General features: G+C 37.4%; 1 protein-coding gene across 2 annotated transcripts in view; it reads right to left on the bottom strand.

Moving 5' to 3' along the window:
• Positions 1 to 19018, bottom strand: part of HTR2A (5-hydroxytryptamine receptor 2A) — a 68666-nt gene that overhangs the window by 45657 nt on the left and 3991 nt on the right. For both annotated transcript variants that reach the window (XM_008052751.2, XM_008052752.2), the window contains one exon: positions 18481 to 18681. In XM_008052751.2, the coding sequence (XP_008050942.1) occupies positions 18481 to 18681 (201 nt within the window). The remainder of the gene's footprint in view (positions 1 to 18480; positions 18682 to 19018) is intronic.

Genomic DNA, 19018 nt, shown 5'->3' with positions numbered 1-19018 from the left:
CTCCAGTCTGGGCGATAGAGTGAGACTTCAACTCAAAAAAAAAAAATGTTTTTGATAAAAACATATTTCCCTGTTCAGTGAAGATTCTGAAGTACCTCTCCAAAAGTCATCAAACAAATATGAACCCACAGTGTGACTACAGAAACAGGTGTTAATCTTGGGACTGGAATGTTAATATATCTTACAACAGTCTGTTCTGATGTCTGAAGAGTGCTATTGAAAAAGATGAGTCTAACAGTTAAAAAATCTTCAGCATTCTTCCCAGAGGAAAGATGTTCTGATTTTAGACAAATAGTCTTGCTTATCCTAATCATAAATATCCCTAGAGTGGAAAAGGGTAATTCGTCAGTGTTATAGAGTGGTAAAAATACCCTCTAAAGAATATCTAAGGAAGTTCATATATCAAGCCATATCATAAGGTCTTTCTTCTACCTTATTATTTCTTCTTGGAAAGTTCTAGCCTACTCTTCATTTCCACTGCTGAAATTCTGCCTATCCTTCAAGGTTCAACTCATACATCTCCCTTGTCATATAACCTTCTCTGATCCTCAACCCTGCCAGAGTTCTCTGCATTTTTATTATAATGAGAAATTCTGCTTTCTTTTATAACTAGCTGTTTCTCCATTCAGTTGTAAGCTATTTGCTGTGTGCTTGTATTTTGATTAATATATTTTTAAAAAGTTCACTAGAATGCATGTGTCAAACCCTCTCTAGATTCTCTTATATTCATTCAGTCCTCACTGTGTCTTCCGTGTGCTTATATAGCCCCTGGTCCACCATGGACCTCACTAACTTTGCATTGCTATATGCCCCACACAGGAGACTGGGTCCAGGAAAATGGGTATCTATTTAAAAAAATTTTTTTTTTGAGTCAGGGTCTCACTCTGTCACCCAGGTTTGAGTGCAGTGACATGATCACAGCTCATAGCAGCCTCAAATTCCTGGACTCAGACAATCCTTCCACCTCAGCCTCCTGAGTAACTGGGACTACAGGTGTGTGCCACTATGCCTAGCTAATTTTTTTTTTTGAGACAAGGTCTTGATATGTTGCCCAGGCTGGTCTCAAATTCCTGGGCTCAAGTAATCCTCTGACCTTGGCCTCTTCAAAGCACTGGGATGACAGGTGTGAGCCACTGTGCCTGGCTATTTACAAACATTTCAAATAAGTGAGTTTACTAAAATTTGAATAATGTAAGCTAATGTCCCAGACTGTAATCATTCCTGCATGAAGGCAAAAAAAAGAAAGAAACTTACAAAGTTGATGGCTGGATATGCTGTAGAATGTAAGGACTCTACTAAGGAGTAGCTACTAAGGTGAGATCCTACCAATGAGATCAGTGAGGCTTCCAGAGGATATATTATACTCTTTTTCACATGTTTTTAAAAGCAACCAATTTAAAGAAGAAGAAAAAAAAAAACAACAAAAAAACCCTGAATGATACTTGTATTCGGACATGAGCAAACTCAGCTTAGAAGAGAACAATTCTTGCACATTTTCCAAAGAAATTGTAAAATCTGAAACTAAATCTCACCAGCTTGTGGAGGAAAAAAAAATCCAAAACCAAAATAGGTCAAAAGCACTTTCTAGCAGATTTTATTAATTAGGCCTTTATAATATATATCACATGGTTGGAATTAAGTAGAAAAATAAAGTAGCTTATCGTTATATAAATGTTAGATTTTCAATTAAAGTACTATATGGGGAAAGCAGTCTAAAATAGCTTTTGAAGCCAAGAGCACAAAGGAATAAAATTTTATTTTAAAGATGTCTTCATTGTCAGATTCCAGAAATTAATTTTTGTATGCATGTGTACCAGGACAGGCATTTTCTATTCCATAGTTTGGGTTATGTAATAGAAAGATACAGTGCTTTTTTTTTTTTTTTTTTTTTTTTGGTTTGTTCTTCTTTTTGTTCCTTGTTCTCTGAAAATTCATGATCTAGTGGGGGAATAAACAGATAACCATAGTATAACTGAATACATAAAAAGATAGATCTATGGAAGGGTTATGAAGAATCAATGCAGGGCAAGTACCTAATTGAGAGAAGGGAAAAGAGAAAATAGCTTCCTGGAAGAGTTGTGCCAAAGCTAAAGGAAAGTAGATGTTAGCCAGGCAAGTGGATTTCAAATAGAAAATTAAAAAATAAAATGTAAAAGTGAAATGAAATGGGAATGATGGGCGATTTATTGTGGCTAAAATTTATTGTAAAATAAAGGGTGAGTCAAAATACGGCAGGAGATAAAATAAATTGAGGGCAGGGATTGTATTTATGGGGCCCTCATGTCGTTATTTAAGGATCTGTACTTGCAATAGAAAGGCATCCAAGAGTTTCAATTAGTAGTGACTGGTCAAACCTGTATTTCATATGGTTTAGTGCCAAGGTGGAGAATGAGAGCAACAAACCTGCGAACCTGTGAACAGGGAAATTTTTGTAGTAGCACAGGAGAGAGATAACTGATCTAGAAAACAGTGATCAAGTAAAAACAAAAGGACTTCCTTGAATGTGAAGGTGAGGAAGGGGAAGGTATCTAATGACAACATAGAAGTTAATGCTATATATTCTAAAACAGAGACTTCAGGAAAAGTGGGCAGACAATGGGTACAGCTTTCGATCTGAGAAGACTGTGGTTTCTGTGGGACTTCCAGCTTGAGGTGTCCATCAGGTAGTTGGATGAAGGGCTCTGAAGCCCTGGAGAGGACCAAGTGCTAGGATGTAGATTAAGTAGTTCACCCATGTTCTAATAGCTGAATCCATGAAAAAATGAAAAGGACCCAGCACAAGCAAGGAGAATAAAAAGCAAGAAGGTGGAGAATAGGTCTCTGGAAGAAAATAAAAAGGAGTCTACAAAAGGAACAGAGAGGATCTAGGAGTGGGAAGGAGCTGACGAAGGGGACAGATTTGAACGGAGATCAATTCACAGAATTAAATAAATGCATAAAAGAGTAACTGTAGATAAGGACTGTGTATATATGGGTGTGTATATGTACATATATACACACATATAATTTTGTTTTTGTGGCTCAAGGTAATATCTGAGCATGGGTTTATACTGTCTCGCTCCTAAAATCCCATTTAATGATAGAAAAGATGAAAAGATTTAATCAGAACAAATCATAATCCATGAAAAGAAAAAGAATGTCATTTCATTAGTATTTTTTAAAAATGATGAAGGACTTTCTGGAAGACAGATAGCAGATGGGATCTGCTTTAGAGAGAAACAGAACTTGAAGAAAGGACCAAAACAAATATAAGAAAAATCTGCAGTGAATGTCAGTAGGGTTTTGAGGGAACTACTTGAAATGCAAACACAGAGTCAAGGCTACACAAGTGGAAGGGGATGGAGGGACATTCTCAAAGGGCTGAAATCTCAGGAGACTTTGCTCGGCAATACTCCTGCTTATGCTCTGCACTGAGGAGTAATAGCACAGTTCAAGGTTAACACAACAACTGTGGGTACTGTTCTAGAGAGGCAGGAGGGGGAAAGGATGAAGGATAACTTCATCTTCTTTACAATGAGAATGTATTTGTGTATTACATGAGTACATTATTCAACTAGAAATAAAGACTTCTGGATTCAATTGGAAATTCAGAAAGCCTTGGTGACATTGACAAGAGTGTTAAGAGGGAAAGAGGTTGCTGCCAATGGTGCTTTGAGGCGTGAATGAGAAGTGACAAAATGGAAAAAGCAAGGGTTGGAATCTTGCGGGGGGGGGGAGTTATCATAAGTTGGAGAGGAATGGAGAGCAATCAAGCTCTTTTGGGAACCATGGGGGGCAGGTAGAGATGGAGTACAACAGAACTGGGGCACAACTGCAAAGTGGAAGTAGAAAAATAAAGGAAATTGTACTTGGTAGGTTTTTCTTAGAGAAAAGAGGGATGAGGTCATCTACTTAAAAAGTGGCAATTCACAGCTATAAAGAGGACCTAAATAGGAAAGAGATTTGAAAAGATACGCCAAAAAACAAAACAAAACAAAACAAAAAAAAATCAAAGGATTGATAGCAATGATGAAGGGCTAGCTGAGATTGACATTGCTGCCCAATTCACAGTGTGGGACTTTCTCCAGCAGCTCTTAGTTTCGTGAATGCAGCAACAGTTTGTTGTCAGGGTCATCCAGGAATGATATTTTGTTAGGCCAATGAAGAAACAAGGTACTAGGACACAAAGGGTGCTGGTGACAAGAAACCCATCATATGAGTCACTTCAGTTCCTGGCATGGTAAAGATTCCTACCTTCTAGCCCAGCAGGGACTAATAGATTTGGAGAAAGTGGATGCCTCAAGAGCCTACAGTTTCCTGACACAGCTCAAGGGCAGGAGGCAGGCACGAAGGAACAGCCTATGGATGTTGTTCCTCTGCCTTTAACAGCCAGAAGCGACAAAGTCCCTGTCCCTCCTCCTCCTCTTAGAAAGGATGATGAACAAAAGAGCAGAGAAATTCATGGTCCACAAGCCAGGCCAAACCAACAGACTAACAAAGGATAAAGCATTTCTTCCTTATAACCTGATCATTTCTTTATTTTTCTCATCAGTTTCCAGTGATCATGGAACGTTGTGCTAAGTGCTGATTTATTTTATGTTTTCCCATAGCTGTGACTGGAGTCTGTCATGAAGAGAGAAGTCAGCTGCCACTCTGGCAGGCTCTGAGATGCCTGGGTCATTAGCTTGCCTCTTACCCATGGGCTAGTGTCCTGAAAGACAACTAAGGGTGTGTCCTCTAAGAACATAGGCTTTCTGTGATGTTTTACCATATTGTGTTCCTAAGTATGAGAAGAGCAGGCAGTATGGCCAGACAATATGTTCCTAAACTCTCCTATATCCAGGCAAGATGTTCCTAAATTCTCCTGTACCTGTAGGCAGAGCAAGGGAAGGGTCACTGCACTCGGGGACAAGAGAAGGGGTGGACCAAGGGGTAGCCCTGCAGAGACTTTGTTTCAGGGCAGCGAGAAACACAGCTAGCCACTTGGTGGTTCTCTGGCTGCTATACTCTAGGGACAGACAGAGCCCTCTTTTCACATGGCTGTGAGCATCCCTTTTCTTCAGATGACCCACTCATCTGTGGGCTGAGGCAGTGTCCAGAGTTTTCCTGTGGACTTCTGGGAAGGATAATGGCAGTATAGAAGGGGTAAAAACAAAGATACAAAAAATGGATGCAATTTTACTTCTTCTCCTCACAGGAGAGAAAGTGAGAGGATAGAGAAACCAGGAGAAAGAAGAGCTAGATTAATTTTTTCAAGTTTTCTTTTGTATTCTGGTAGATGTTAACCTACAATGACATCCCAGGAGTGGGAGTGAGAACAGGTAACCCAAAGTTCTTTCTGTTCTTGGTGCCCGAAGAGTCTCTGAAATGTCCTTCTTAGGCTGATTCATAGCCATCAGAGAGTTGTACATGATCCTGGAGCATCCCAGGAGAAACAATCCCAGGTGGATTCTTAGATATTTTGTTGCAGGCAGTAGAGCTGGGAATGTCCCACAGCATAAAGGCTGACAGAACACCATCTGGTTTTGAGCCTGTTTTACTCAGCTGATTGATTTTTTATTTTTTCAAACACTTTTTTTCTGGAAGATATGATATGGTAGAAAAAGTAATCATTTCGTTATTGTTTCTCTTGGACCTAAATGAGCATGCAATTTTTTTCAAACTAAGTAATTAGATTTTATGTGCCAAATTTGTTTATATACATTCACTTCATTCCATATAGAATCCAAGTTTGCTCACAAACACATTAAAAAGGAAAACAGGTCAATAAAAAGTACAAAGGCATGCCAGCCAAAAGGTCTAGAAAGTTGATTTATAAAATTATATGCAATTCCAAGTAAAAATAGCAATTTGGGGGGGAACTAGATAGAAGTTGATTTCTAAAACTCATAAATAGGCAAATGAAAATGGTCAGAAAACCTTCCGTATGACCTAGCAGTTTTTCTACTGGGATTATACCCAGAGGAACTCAAATCATTCTACAAAAATGATACCTGCACACTTATGTTTGTTGCAGCTCTGTTCACAATAGCAAAAACATGGAGCCAACTATGCTGCCCATTGAAGCTGAATTGGATAAAAAAAGGTGGTACATACATACAATGGAATATTATGCAGCCATAAGTAAGGACAAACATATGGATTTCGCAGCAGTTGTATGGCTTTAGAGTTGATCATACTCAGTGATCTATCACAGAAACAAAGAACAGAATACTATATGTTCTCACTCATAAGGGAACCTTGAACAAATATCATAATACTATAAGAAAGGGATTAGCAATAGTGGGAAACTGCCAGGGGAGGGGAGTGAGATTGGCAGTTCAGGGAAACTACTAGGGGAGGGAGGGGCACACCTCATCAACAAGGGTACCCGCATAATCAACGTTTGTATAACTAACTCTGAGTTGTATGTCACATATTTACAATAAAAACTAAAAAAAGAAAGAAAGAAAGAAAGAAAGAAAGAAAGAAAGAAAGAAAGAAAGAAAGAAAGAAAGAAAGAAAAGGATTGGCAGTAGTGGGAAACTGAGGGTGGTGGGATTGGCAGTAGTGGAAATCTGCCAGGGGAGGGGGGACACTAACAAGGGTACCTGCATAATGAACACTTGTATACCTAACCCTGAATTGTACCCCACATCTTTAAAATAAAAACAAAGAAAATGGTCAGAAAAAGTCTGATTAAAAGGATGGAGTACTACATCTGAGAAAATAAAAACTACGTATGTTCTCAATAATTAAAAGTATGCAGTAAGTGAATGAATAGACTGATCAATAGAAAGACAGTTAGAAATATGCCTTTATATATATAGAAATTTAGTAGATGACAAAGGTGACATATGAAATCATTGGGGAAAAAAAACAGAACCAGTACAACAGGTGGTCATGTGAAAAAAGAAACAATTAGATCCCTGGTTAAATTCTAAATGGTTCAGAAACTTAAATGCATAAAAAACCCCCACAAAAACCCATAAAAGTAATGAGAAAAAATGTGGGAGAATTCCTTTGTAACTTTCTATTGAAAAAGGCATTTTTTAGTAATGACTCAAAATTCAGAAGCCATAAGAGAAAAGAACATTTATAAATAAAATTACATGAATATTAAAAAAAAAATCCATGTGGAAAAAATAACAGGGGCAATGTTGTGACAAATAACAAATTAGGAATACATAGATCAATTGTGATAAAACAAATTTTAAAATCCTTAGTTTATCAGTTAGAAGAAAACAAGAAGTTTATGGAAAAAGAGTTCAAATAATGTTGAAAATTTATATAACACTTATGTGACAAACGTATTTACTCACCTAATCTTTAAAATAACCATATAATATAGGTACTGTTACTATCTCCATTTTGTCACCAGAAATTCACTATACAGGTAGATTATATAGTTTATAAGGGACAGAGCCAAAATTCAAATCTAGACAGTGTAGAGCCAGATCTTTTGCTTATAATCACCAACTTCTACAGTAAAGCCACGAGCACCCAATTATAAAAAACAAAATATAAATTTGCTCACAAACATGAAAAAATGTTAAAAATCCCATATAACAAATACAAATTAAATCTACAGTGAGATATACCATTTTCACTTTCCTTCAAAGCTTTCTTATACATTCACACACTCTAGCAAGGCAGGCATTTGACCTGTATGAAGGGCAAGAGGCTTGGCCCAGTGACCTAAGCTTTGCTTAGGATTCTACACATTGTGCCACAGCTTGTAAGGGGAAAGGCTCCAAATAAATGTGACACACCCTGCCTGTCTTCCCATTACAAAAGAAATAATGCAGAAAAGATGTGGTCATGCTTATTCCCGAGAAAAACAAAAATCTTTCTGTTTAGATCCATGAGATCTTAAAATTACCCCCATAAGCTGCAAATATATTTCTGAAATGAAATAACATTTCTGGAAAAAGAATTTAAAGTGGTGTCTTTGCTTGCTTGTCAGACCATGACAATGTGAAAAGAGTCATTTTCATGTTTTCCATCTTATATATACCTTTGCTAAAGCGGTCAGGAAATAAAGTAGCATCTATTTTCTTTTCTCATATTGCTAATGCTATATGAGAAAAGACTCCATCATGAGGAATCGTGAGGTATCTATCACGAGAAAAGAAACCATCACAAGGAAAGGATTTGCTCATTCTCCAGATTGTAGTGAAGTTACAGTTACTTCTGACTATGGGAATTAGGTTTTCAAAGGGAAAAATGAAATCCATAGAGAATCCAAGGATCATTCATAACTGAATGCATTAATCTTTTGTCATTGCTTCTTTATTCAGGGAAGTTCACAAATGGAAAACATCATCGATTTGTAATTATGTCCGCTTTCCTCAGAATTAGATGGAAGCCTTGGCAAATGGTGAAATGGCCAAGCTGGTAGCAGTAAGCAAGGGAAAAGCAGCAATAAGTCTTGGGAATACATAGTGCAAGAAAACTTGACTATTCTATGGTGTGGTTGCCAAGGTCGAAATGTGTTAGCTCCTAGCAAACCTTGAAGGTTGGCAACCTATTCCAGGAAGCCTATTTCTGACCTATGACACAGGTGTAACAGTTCCATTCCAGATCATCCAAAACACCTTGCAATGATACTCGTGACAAAACTATACAGAGATGTATATGGGGAGAAGAAAAAAACAACCAATTCTGCTATTCTTTCTAATTTTACCTTTGTGATAAGTGTGAAGTCTTTCGACAGTTTCTCCGTGCTAATACATATATAATACATATATAAATACATACCCACATATTATAATTATTGCTATTTTACTAGAATGGGCTCATACCATGCATAACACTCCAAAACTTGCCTTTTGCACCTAATGCCATAGACATTTCTTCACTTGAATATCAAATACAATAGTCCCTCTTTATCTGTGGGGGTTATGTTCCAAGATCATCAGTAGAGTCCTGAAACCACAGGGAGTACCGAACCCTACATGTACTATGTTTTTTCCTATACATATATACCCATGATAACATTTAATTTATAAATTAGGCATAGTAAGAGATTAATAACAGTAACTAGTAATTAAGTTGCTTTTATTAGTAAAGTATAAAATAAGGATTATCTGAATAAAAGCATTGTGATACCACGACAGTTAACCTGATAACTGAGATTGCTACTCAGTAACTAATGGGCAGGTAGTATGCACTGAGTAGATACCCTGGACAAAGGGATGATTTGCATCCTGGTTGTAGTGCAGTAGCATTGTGCAAGATTTCATAATGCTACTCAGATTGGAGGACAATTTAAAACTCATGAATTGTTTATTTCTGGAATTTTCCACTTTATATTTTCAAACTATGGTTGACCCAATCCCCACCACTACACAATATGTCTATGTAGCGAACGTGCACATGTACCCATGAATCTAAAAAAAAAAAAAAGAAAGAACAAAACAAAAAAAATCAAACTCAAAATACAAGTGCTCTTTGTATCTTATGGATCCAAAGGATCCAAAGTAAGTTATATGAATATTAGCCACATCAAACTTACATTTTTCATATCATTGGCTATGTCTATATTGTTCCTTATGACTTCTGCAGTTTTTGGCTTGCTTTAAAAGATCCACCCAACTACTAGGTTGTTTAAAAATTGTGGGAAAAAACTTATGAATAGGGACTCAGAATAACTGAGGAAATAATTTAGTAGGGCTAGTATTTATTTTAAATATATTAATAGAAATATCAATATAATAATTATTTGGAATGCAGTGAAGGAAATGAAAACATTGTTCAAGTAAATAAACATATGAACTGGGAGAAAAAGATGAACTATTATCAAAAAATGTGGTAAATATAAAATAAGATGGAAAGAAAAAAACTGATTATGTTGATTGTCACAGTACACATCAATGGATAGGCTGTATTTCAATATCCAGGTGAAGACTCACAGATATTGTTCAAAAATGAAATCTATCTATAAGTTACTTGTGAAAATGCACATAAAGCAAAGGAACTAAAATATATAGAAAATGAAGAGATGAGAAAAGATACACTGAAGAGATTCAGACAAAACAAAACCTCACTTTCCTATTAGATCCATGATAATCATGGTACTGTTAGCATCAAATAAAGAAGAATTCAGGCCCCACACCTGTCTTGGCAGAGTTAGAGAGTTTAAAAAATAATTGGTGTGAGGCTACCAAGGCAGCCAGGATTTGAGGAGTTAAGATTCTGGAGTGAGTCATTGTTTTGTTAAGCATTGGCCAAGCTACATGGCTCTTTGAGCTATGGCTGCCATGTTTCCTAGCCTTGGTGCCATCCCTCGCCCTGGGGAGGTGAATCTCCTCTCTCTTTCTCTCTCTCTAATTTACTTTCTAAATAAGTTACATCTTCCAATCTAAAAAATAAAAAAGACACTTGAGTGAAGGGAAGAGCAAGAAGGTAAAGTAATAGTGTGAGTTACCTTTCTCATCAAGGCATTTACTAATTTTTTAGAGGGACAGACTGAGAGCCTGAGTAGCTGAAGAAGGTTAGCAGTATTCTTATGGTGCTAAGGATATAAACACTGGAGTTCAGAGCTCTTCAAAATGGGGAACACATTAGGCTTTCATCTGGGATAATTTAAAAAATGCACGGTCAGTTTAAGAGTAAACCAGAAATAGACCAGTTTTACAAAACCCCGTTTTAAACAAATTCAATCCCTGACTGGATTAAGGGGATCCGTGTTTACTCTAACACATGTTAAAACTAAGGGATCCTGGCTGGGCTCAGTGGCTCAGCCTGTAATCCCACGTTTTGGGAGGCCCAGGTGAGTGGATTGCCTGAGCCCGCAGGTTCGAGACCCACCTGGGCAACTTGGCGAGACCTCATCTCTACAACAAATAAAAAATTAGTGGTCAACTCATCTTTGACAAAGCCTCCACCACCTACCACTGGGGAGAGGAGAACCTATTCAGTAAATGGTGCTGGGAAAACTGGCTGACCACATGCAGAAGATTGAAACAGGACCCCTATCTATCCCCATGCACAAAAGTTAATTCCAAATGGATCAGAGACCTAAATGTAAAACCTCAAACCATAAGAACCTTAGAAAATGAAGGAAAAACCCTCATGGAAATCAGAACTGGCATCCAATTCCTGAACAAAACTCAAAACCCACAGCTTATAAGAGAGAAAATAGACGAGTGGGACCTTATTAAACTGACAAGCTTCTGCAAAGCCAAAGAAACCATCAAGAGAGCAGGGAGACAGCCTACAGACTGGGAAAAAGTATTTGCCAACTCCAGGTCCAACAAAGGCTTAACATCCTGGATCTACAAGGAACTCAAACGTGCTGAAAAGAAAAAAACAAACAACCCCATTATAAAATGGGCAAAAGGTATGAACAGACACTTCACAAAGGAAGACATCCAAGCAGCCAACAAACACATGAAGAAATGTTCAACCTCACTAGTCATCAGGGAGATGCAAATCAAAACCACACTGAGATACCACCTAACCCCAGTCAGAATGGCCATTATCAACAACTCAAAAAATAACAGCTGCTGGAGAGGGTGTGGTGAAAAGGGAACACTTCTACACTGTTGGTGGGAGTGTAAACTAGTGAAACCTCTGTGGAAAGCAGTGTGGCGATTCTTAAAAGCTCTAAATACCAACCTCCCATATGACCCCGCAATCCCCCTACTGGGAATATATACTGAAGAACACAAATCACTCTATAAAAAAGATACCTGCACATGCATGCTTATTGCAGCATTGTTCACAATAGCAAGAACCTGAAAACAGCCATGCTGCCCATGAAAAGAGGACTGGATTAAAAAAAGGTGGTACATATACACGATGGAATACTATGCAGCCATAAAAAAGAACAAAATCATGAATTTCGCAGCAACCTGGATGGAACTAGAGTCTATAATACTGAGTGACCTCTCACAGAAACAAAGATCCGAGTATCACATGTTCTCACTCATATAATGGACCTTAAACATTCAATGCAATACTATACGAAAATGACTGACCGTACTGGGAAACTATGGTGGGGGGAGGGAGAGGGGATTAACAGTAGCAAATATCTGTCTGGGAATGGGGAAACACCCGATATCAACAGGGTGTCTGAATGAAACGCAATTGTATACCTAACCCTTAACTGTACCCCACAACTTCACAATTTAAAAAAAAAAAAAAAGTAAAAAAAAATTAGTGGTAGCGCACGCCTGTAGTTCCAGCTACTTGGAAAGCTGAAGCGGAAGGATTGCCTGAGCCCAGCAGGTCGAGGCTGCAGTGGCCGGGAGCGGCCACTGCACTCCAGTCTGGGCGACAGAGTGAGACTCCAATTCAACAAAACAAAACAAAACAAAACAAAAACTAAAGGATCCTCTCTGAAGAAAGACATCATCAACAGAGCACCCACAAATTTTCTTACATAGTGTCCAGTATTCAATAAGAGGAAATCGCCAGGTATGTCAACTGACAGAATCAAAAGAAAAAAAAATCTACAATTCAGAAAATAGAAATCCCCACGTAATTCAGATATCTAGATACCTATGATTAATGTTTAAGAAAATAGATAAAAACATGAAGAATTATTTAAAAAATCTGGAATCTATAAAAAGTCAAATAGAAAAATCCGTAACTAAAAATATAGTAATTTAAATTAAGAATATGAGGGATGACTCCCCCAAAACCTAAAATTTATTTATAAAAATTGTGTATTCATTTTTACCTGTTTACACTTCAGTCACCTTAAAAGTACTCTCTGTACTTTTAAGCTATCGAAATGCATTTTCCACTGGTCAAAACAGTTTTTGAACTCATCAATTTTGATTCCTTTTAGTGTTTCTGCCGTTTTTTGTTTCACCTTTTCTACATTAGCAAAAATTCCTTTGAAGACTTTGTCTTCTCAAGAAACAAAGAAAACTTGTTTGGGATAAGACCAGGTGAACAGGGAAGGTGGGGGCATGAGGTTCATGCTGCTTTTGGTCAAAAACTGCTGAATACTCAACATGGTGTGGGCAGGTGAGCTCATAAATCACCCACTATGAAATGGGTAAATGTGTTGGAAAAAATCTCCAAATAAAAAAATTCAATTAAGCTGAATACAGCCTCTTATAAAAACACTAGTTGGTGCACTGATGCCAGTGGGTTCCTAGAACATTTACCTAGCAGAGGAACCCTATATTACACAAACCTGCACTCCAAAAAATAGTTTGTTTTTTTTTGGGGGGGTTCCACTCTCATACAATAGATGGGTATAGCATCAGATTAGACGTAGTTGATGAAAGAATTAATAATCCAGGAGGAAAAAAGTCAGTAAAATATCTAGACTAAGGCAAAAAGAGAAAAAAAAAGTGGTAGAAAAGTGTTTGAATCATAAGAAACATGAATAAAAAGTCTACCATATCTGAAACTGGAGTCCCAGAAGTAAATGAAAGAGAGAATGCGGCAGAAGCAATATTTGAAAAGATAATGGCTGCCAATATTTCCCAATATGACAAAAGATATTGAGTCACAAGCTTAAGAATCAGTACAAACTCAGTGCGGTATAAAAACAAAACTAGCCCACACCTAAAAACACCATAGTAAAATTGCTAAAATACAAAAACAAAACATTCTGAAGCAGCAAGGGATGCTAAGAGGTGGTGGTTCTGAAGGAACAAGAGTGACAGCTGAGTTCTTACAAACAATCAAAAAACAAAATAATATATGCTAGAAACTGGAATGTCGCCTATAGAATGCTGAAAAAAGATGACTGACAATCTTGAATTCTTTACAGAGAAAACATATGAACAAAATGAAAGCAAAATAAATTTGTCTAGAATGACAAAAACAGAAAACTACATGTTTTTTTTTTTTTTTAAAAAAGCAGGATTTACTGAGAGGACAGAAAAACTTCCACAGTTGGAAGGGACCCGAAGGGGTTGCCCTACATGGTATTCTAAAGGAAGTTCTTTAGGAACAAGGAACACAAATCCAGGTAAAACCACAGAAATGAGGAAAACAATACACAGCAACAGAAAGGGTTAATATATGAAAAATAAATAGTGAGCGAATAAAATTAGCTATAATGATGTCTTATGATTTTAAAAAATATGCACAGAAAATATTTAAAAATAACACAAAAGACAATGGGGGTAAATGTAGTTAAAATGTTCCAAGGTTTTTGCATATAAGTAATAATTTGCTTTAGACTCAATGATGTAAAAAAGAAATGTTGGAATCATTAAGATAATTTAAAAGAATGTATAACAAGCTAATAAAGGGAAATAATGGATTAACAATTTTTGATTATTCCAAAAGAAGGCAAGAATGGAAAGAAATTGGAATATAGAACAAATAGGACAAGAGAAAGCAAATTGTAAGGGAATAGATTTAAACCCAAATATATCTGAGTTACATTAAGTAGAAAAAAACTAAATACTTCAATTAAAATACAAATATTGACTGGATTAAAAAAATGTTATATACTGCTTATAGGCAACACACTTTAAATACAAAGTCACAAAATGCTTGAAAGTAATAGGATGGGAGAAGTTATATCCAAAAATAATAATAAAAAGAAAATTGGCACAGATATAATAATATCACATGAAGTAGATTTTAAAGTAAGAAGCCTCACTAGTATAAAATGAGACATTTAATAATGATAGAAGAATCAACATAAAAGAGAGCTTAAGACTCATATGCAGCTAATAACCCAAGAAGAGGTAGAAAATATAAACAAAATAATAACCATTGGAGAGGTTAGAGATGTAATTTAAAACAAGATAAAAGAATCAATATAAAAGAGAACTTAAAACTCATATGCAGCTAATAACCCAAGAAGAGCTAGAAAACATAAATAAAATAATACCCATTGGAGAGGTTAGAGATATAATTTAAAACATCAACTAAAAAGGCACCAGGGTAAGAGAGATTTAGAGCCAAGTTCTATATAACTTTAAAAAAATATATAATTTCTACTTTAGCTAGGACCTTAGGAAAAAATAGAAACCTCTCAGAATTATTTAATAAAGCTAGACAAATCTTATAAGAATAATAAACCAACCAACTTTGTCATCCAAATTCAATATTCCAGGAATGAATGGGCAGTTCAGTATTTGAAAATTTATCAAGAAAACAGAATATATTGGTAAGTTGAAGGAAAAAAAAACTATACCAATAGATGCTGAAAGGGCTTTAATCTTTGGTAGAAGAAAACAAGTTAGACCATATAAAAGATACACGTAGATTTTTGATAAACTAAGGAACTAAACTGAAACGCACACTCACACAAAGCAAACAAACAAAAACTAAACCCAAAGTCACACACAACAGAACCGATAGGAGAAAACTCAGAAGAATATTGGTGTTGAGCTTCTGAAGGTCCTTCATTAGCACTGACTTTTTATTTTTTTACATTCCTCCCCCTCCTTGGGGTACACATCTCAAGAGACTTTTAATATAGAGTCTATGAAACTTTTGGTTTTTTTTTAATCTGCTTTCTACTTGTCTACCTTCCTCATCTGCCTACCACACTGTGAGAAATCTTTTAATGCACATCTTATTCATCTCAGTCTATACAGTGCCAATCATATAGTAGATAGACATTTCAAGTTTCTTGGCCACACGGATGAATGATATCCATCTAGCACTTCCACAACCATTCCAGGCTGCCTGCTTTCTGTGTTGATAGTCAGAAAAAGCCAGAGGCAGACTGTATTTTAGGCAGTAGAAAGAGCATGGGCTTTGGAGTCAGGTTGACTTATACCGATTCTAGGTTATGAGTGTGTCATCCTGTGCAACTTACATCTTGACAGATGAATTGCTTTAAGGTGCTTTGTACACTATTGGGTCTGTAGTTGGTGCTCAGAAACTGTTAGCCTTACTACTGGTGACATTATGAAGCTTGGCTGAGATGCAGAAATTGACGTGGCCGAGGGTAAAAGATGGGCAATCCTTCCATTGGCTGTCTCACCAATGGGATAGTATATTGGGGTAAAACTAGGATAAATTTGCCTCACTTGCTTCATTTTCATTATTTTTGATTCTCTTTTGCTCATCACACCTTCCATTCTGAAGACCTGTCTCAGTAGTCCTCAACCCTGATGTCTCCTTAGAATCACCTGGCCTCACCTTGGACCAATGGAATCAGAATGTGCCCCTGGGAATATTATGTGCTGCTGGGATTAAGTGGTTACTGGCCCCTTGCTCCTGGTAAGATGAGATCAAGTTGCACAGTTCCAGAAATCTCAAATAAAAAAGGTTTCCTAAGAAAGGTGTAGAAAGTGCAGGGCTTGGTGCTGGAAGTTTAGAATCCTACCTCTGCTACACATTAGACATGTGACCCGGCAAGCCGCAACACCTCTGTATTCTGGCTTCCTAACTTGTCAAATAAGCACAATAGAATCTTCTGTCTATCTCAAACTGCAGTGTAAGTTTAAAATGGAACACAGGTAAGACTTTTGAAAATGACACGTATAATTTGTTAGTGTCCTCATCAGAATCTAACAAACTCCTCCCTGTGCAACTTAACGGCTGTGGGGCCTTGCACTATTCATATTACTTTTGAATTCCACTTTCTTTATCTATAAAATGGACCTATCTATCCTGAAAATTGTACATTACTTCCCACTGTTAACAGCAAGGAAAACAATTGGAACTAAGAAACACAAGATGTTATATTATTTTATTTACTATGAGGGAGACCCAAAATACCCCAGAATTCATTTATTAAAAAATCGTGTATTTATTCTTACATGTTTAAACGTCAGTCACCTTCAAAGTACTCTCCGTTTGATGCAATACACCTATCGAGACACTTTTTCTACTGCTCGAACAGTTTTTGAACTCAACAACTTTGATGCCTTTTAGTGTTTTTGATGTTTTTGTTTGTTTCACCTCTTCCACATCAGCAAAATGTTCCCCTTTGAGGACATTTTTCAGCTGGGGTAACAAAAAAAAAGTCGCTTGTGGGGCAAGATTGGGTGAATAGGGAGGGTGGTGCATGGGGGTCATGCCGTTTTGGTAAAAAACTGCTGAACACTCAACATGGTGTGGGCAGGTATGTTGTCATGGTGGAAGAACCATTCAGCTGTCTGCCACAGCTCAGAATGCTTCTTACACAAATCATGATACAACCTTCTCAAAACTTCCAGATAAAAACTTTGGTTGACTATTTGATCTGGGAGAACACATTCTGAGTGTACTACAAGGGTCCTGCCCTCCAAAAGATAATTCTGTTTTCTGAGGGGTCTCCGCTTGTATTATTACTTGGTATTATTACTGCAAAGTGGCGGCTAGGCTCACACAAGTCTTTGACTTCAACCTACCACTGAATCTCATAGTCTCTCATGTTAGAAGATGCTGACAGCAATGTGGCAGGTACAACACTTCTACCTGGAAAGCTTTGAGACTTTAAACAATGAAACTGGCCCAACTTCCCATAGAACTAATGGTTATAGTTTTTCTGGATAAACATAGAAATTGACCCTCCTGGTCTTAAAGCTTGAAACTTACTTTTGACTTATCTGAGTTCCTTTCTCAGAAAACCGACCCTCAGGCTGATAGTATCAAGGAACTGAGACCCCACAACTCACCAGATCACCTCATCCAGACAATTAGATGTCAGATTTCTTCTATTTACCAACTTCTCTTCTTTATCATTCACTGATCCTGGTTTTCTACATTTCTGCCCTGCTATATAAACACCTGACTTCATTGGGACAGGGAGACAGATTTGAGATGGAATCTCCCATGCTCCTTGGCTGATATGATCCAAATAAAAAAACATTCTTCACTGGCAATACTCATTGTCTCAGTGATTGGGTTTCTGTGCAGTAAGCAACAGGATATCAACCAAACCCCTGGCATTTCAGTAACAACAAATTTCAGGGACTCTTTGGCTACCAACCAAAATACTGAGGTTGACAGATTCAATTGACTTTGCTGCCTGGGAGCTAACCCCTTAGCTTCCATTACTTGGACTTTCCTGACTGCTAGGTGTGTGACAGAAGATCAATACTGGCAAGAGATGAATGCGTGTAATCATCTAACAGAAATGGGTTGAAATCCTTTGGTGTGTGGTGTCATTGGGAAGATTGAAAAGTCTTGCCCATAAGCCAGTTCTGCTTCTTTCCACTGTCTTCATCTTTGCCCTCTGAATTACAGTATCTGGTTCCTTTGTCTAGACCCTTTATGTTTCCTAGCATTGGCAGTATATAGCCTTATATTGACCATATATTTCATGGTTATATGGTCAATTGCTGGGAAATCCAAGACTTAGAGTAGTAAACTTGAAAGTGGGAGGTGAAAGAAAAACCAGCACAGTTATTCCTGATTTTGGCTCTACTTATATTTATATTCTTACCTGTGCAAAGCAATACAAATTTATATTGTCAGTCAGTGACAGAGATTTTTCTTTCCTGAAGCGAATCTATGATTACTATGTTGTAACATATCCTGCACCACACAAAACAATAGATTTAGGATGTCAGGTTTCCGTGCACCAAATGGAACACGTCTTTTTAGAAAGCATGAACTGTCATGTCAAATGAGATGCTTAAATGTTTTCCCACTTACCTACTGATATGGTCCAAACAGCAATTATTTTCAGAAATGCCTTAGTTCTGGAGTTGAAGCGGCTATGGTGGATGGGATTCTGGATGGCAACGTAGCGATCCAGCGAGATGGCACAGAGGTGCATGATGGAAGCAGTGGAGAAGAGCACGTCCAGGTAAATCCAGACTGCGCAGAGCTTGCTAGGCAGAGGCCACCGGTAGCCTAGGATGCAGAAGGTTGGCATCAATAAGCAGCTTTGTACCTCTTGGGATGGGGGGAACCCCATCCTGTGACAGCAGTTTCCATCTCTGGGATGGGTACAAGCAGTGGCAAATGGCAACACAACATATTTTCAACATTTGGAAAAAGCCATCCTTAAACGATGGTAAGATCGTCCTGGCTAATGAATGCAGGCTTGAAATTTTTCATGTCTGGAATTATGTGAATGTGGTGTGGTGAACTTGGATTGCCCCTCTTTGAGGTTCTCTCTCTCCCCCTTCCATCTAGGAATACCTCTTTTTGAAAAAGTGACATGTCAAAAGTTGTGATGCGCTTTGGG

The sequence above is a fragment of the Carlito syrichta genome, unplaced genomic scaffold, assembly GCF_000164805.1.
Source record: "Carlito syrichta isolate Samal-C Ts95f unplaced genomic scaffold, Tarsius_syrichta-2.0.1 Scaffold287442, whole genome shotgun sequence".
Taxonomy (NCBI): domain Eukaryota; kingdom Metazoa; phylum Chordata; class Mammalia; order Primates; family Tarsiidae; genus Carlito; species Carlito syrichta.
Note: the sequence above shows the minus strand (reverse complement) of the source record. Positions and strands in the feature narration are given on the sequence as shown.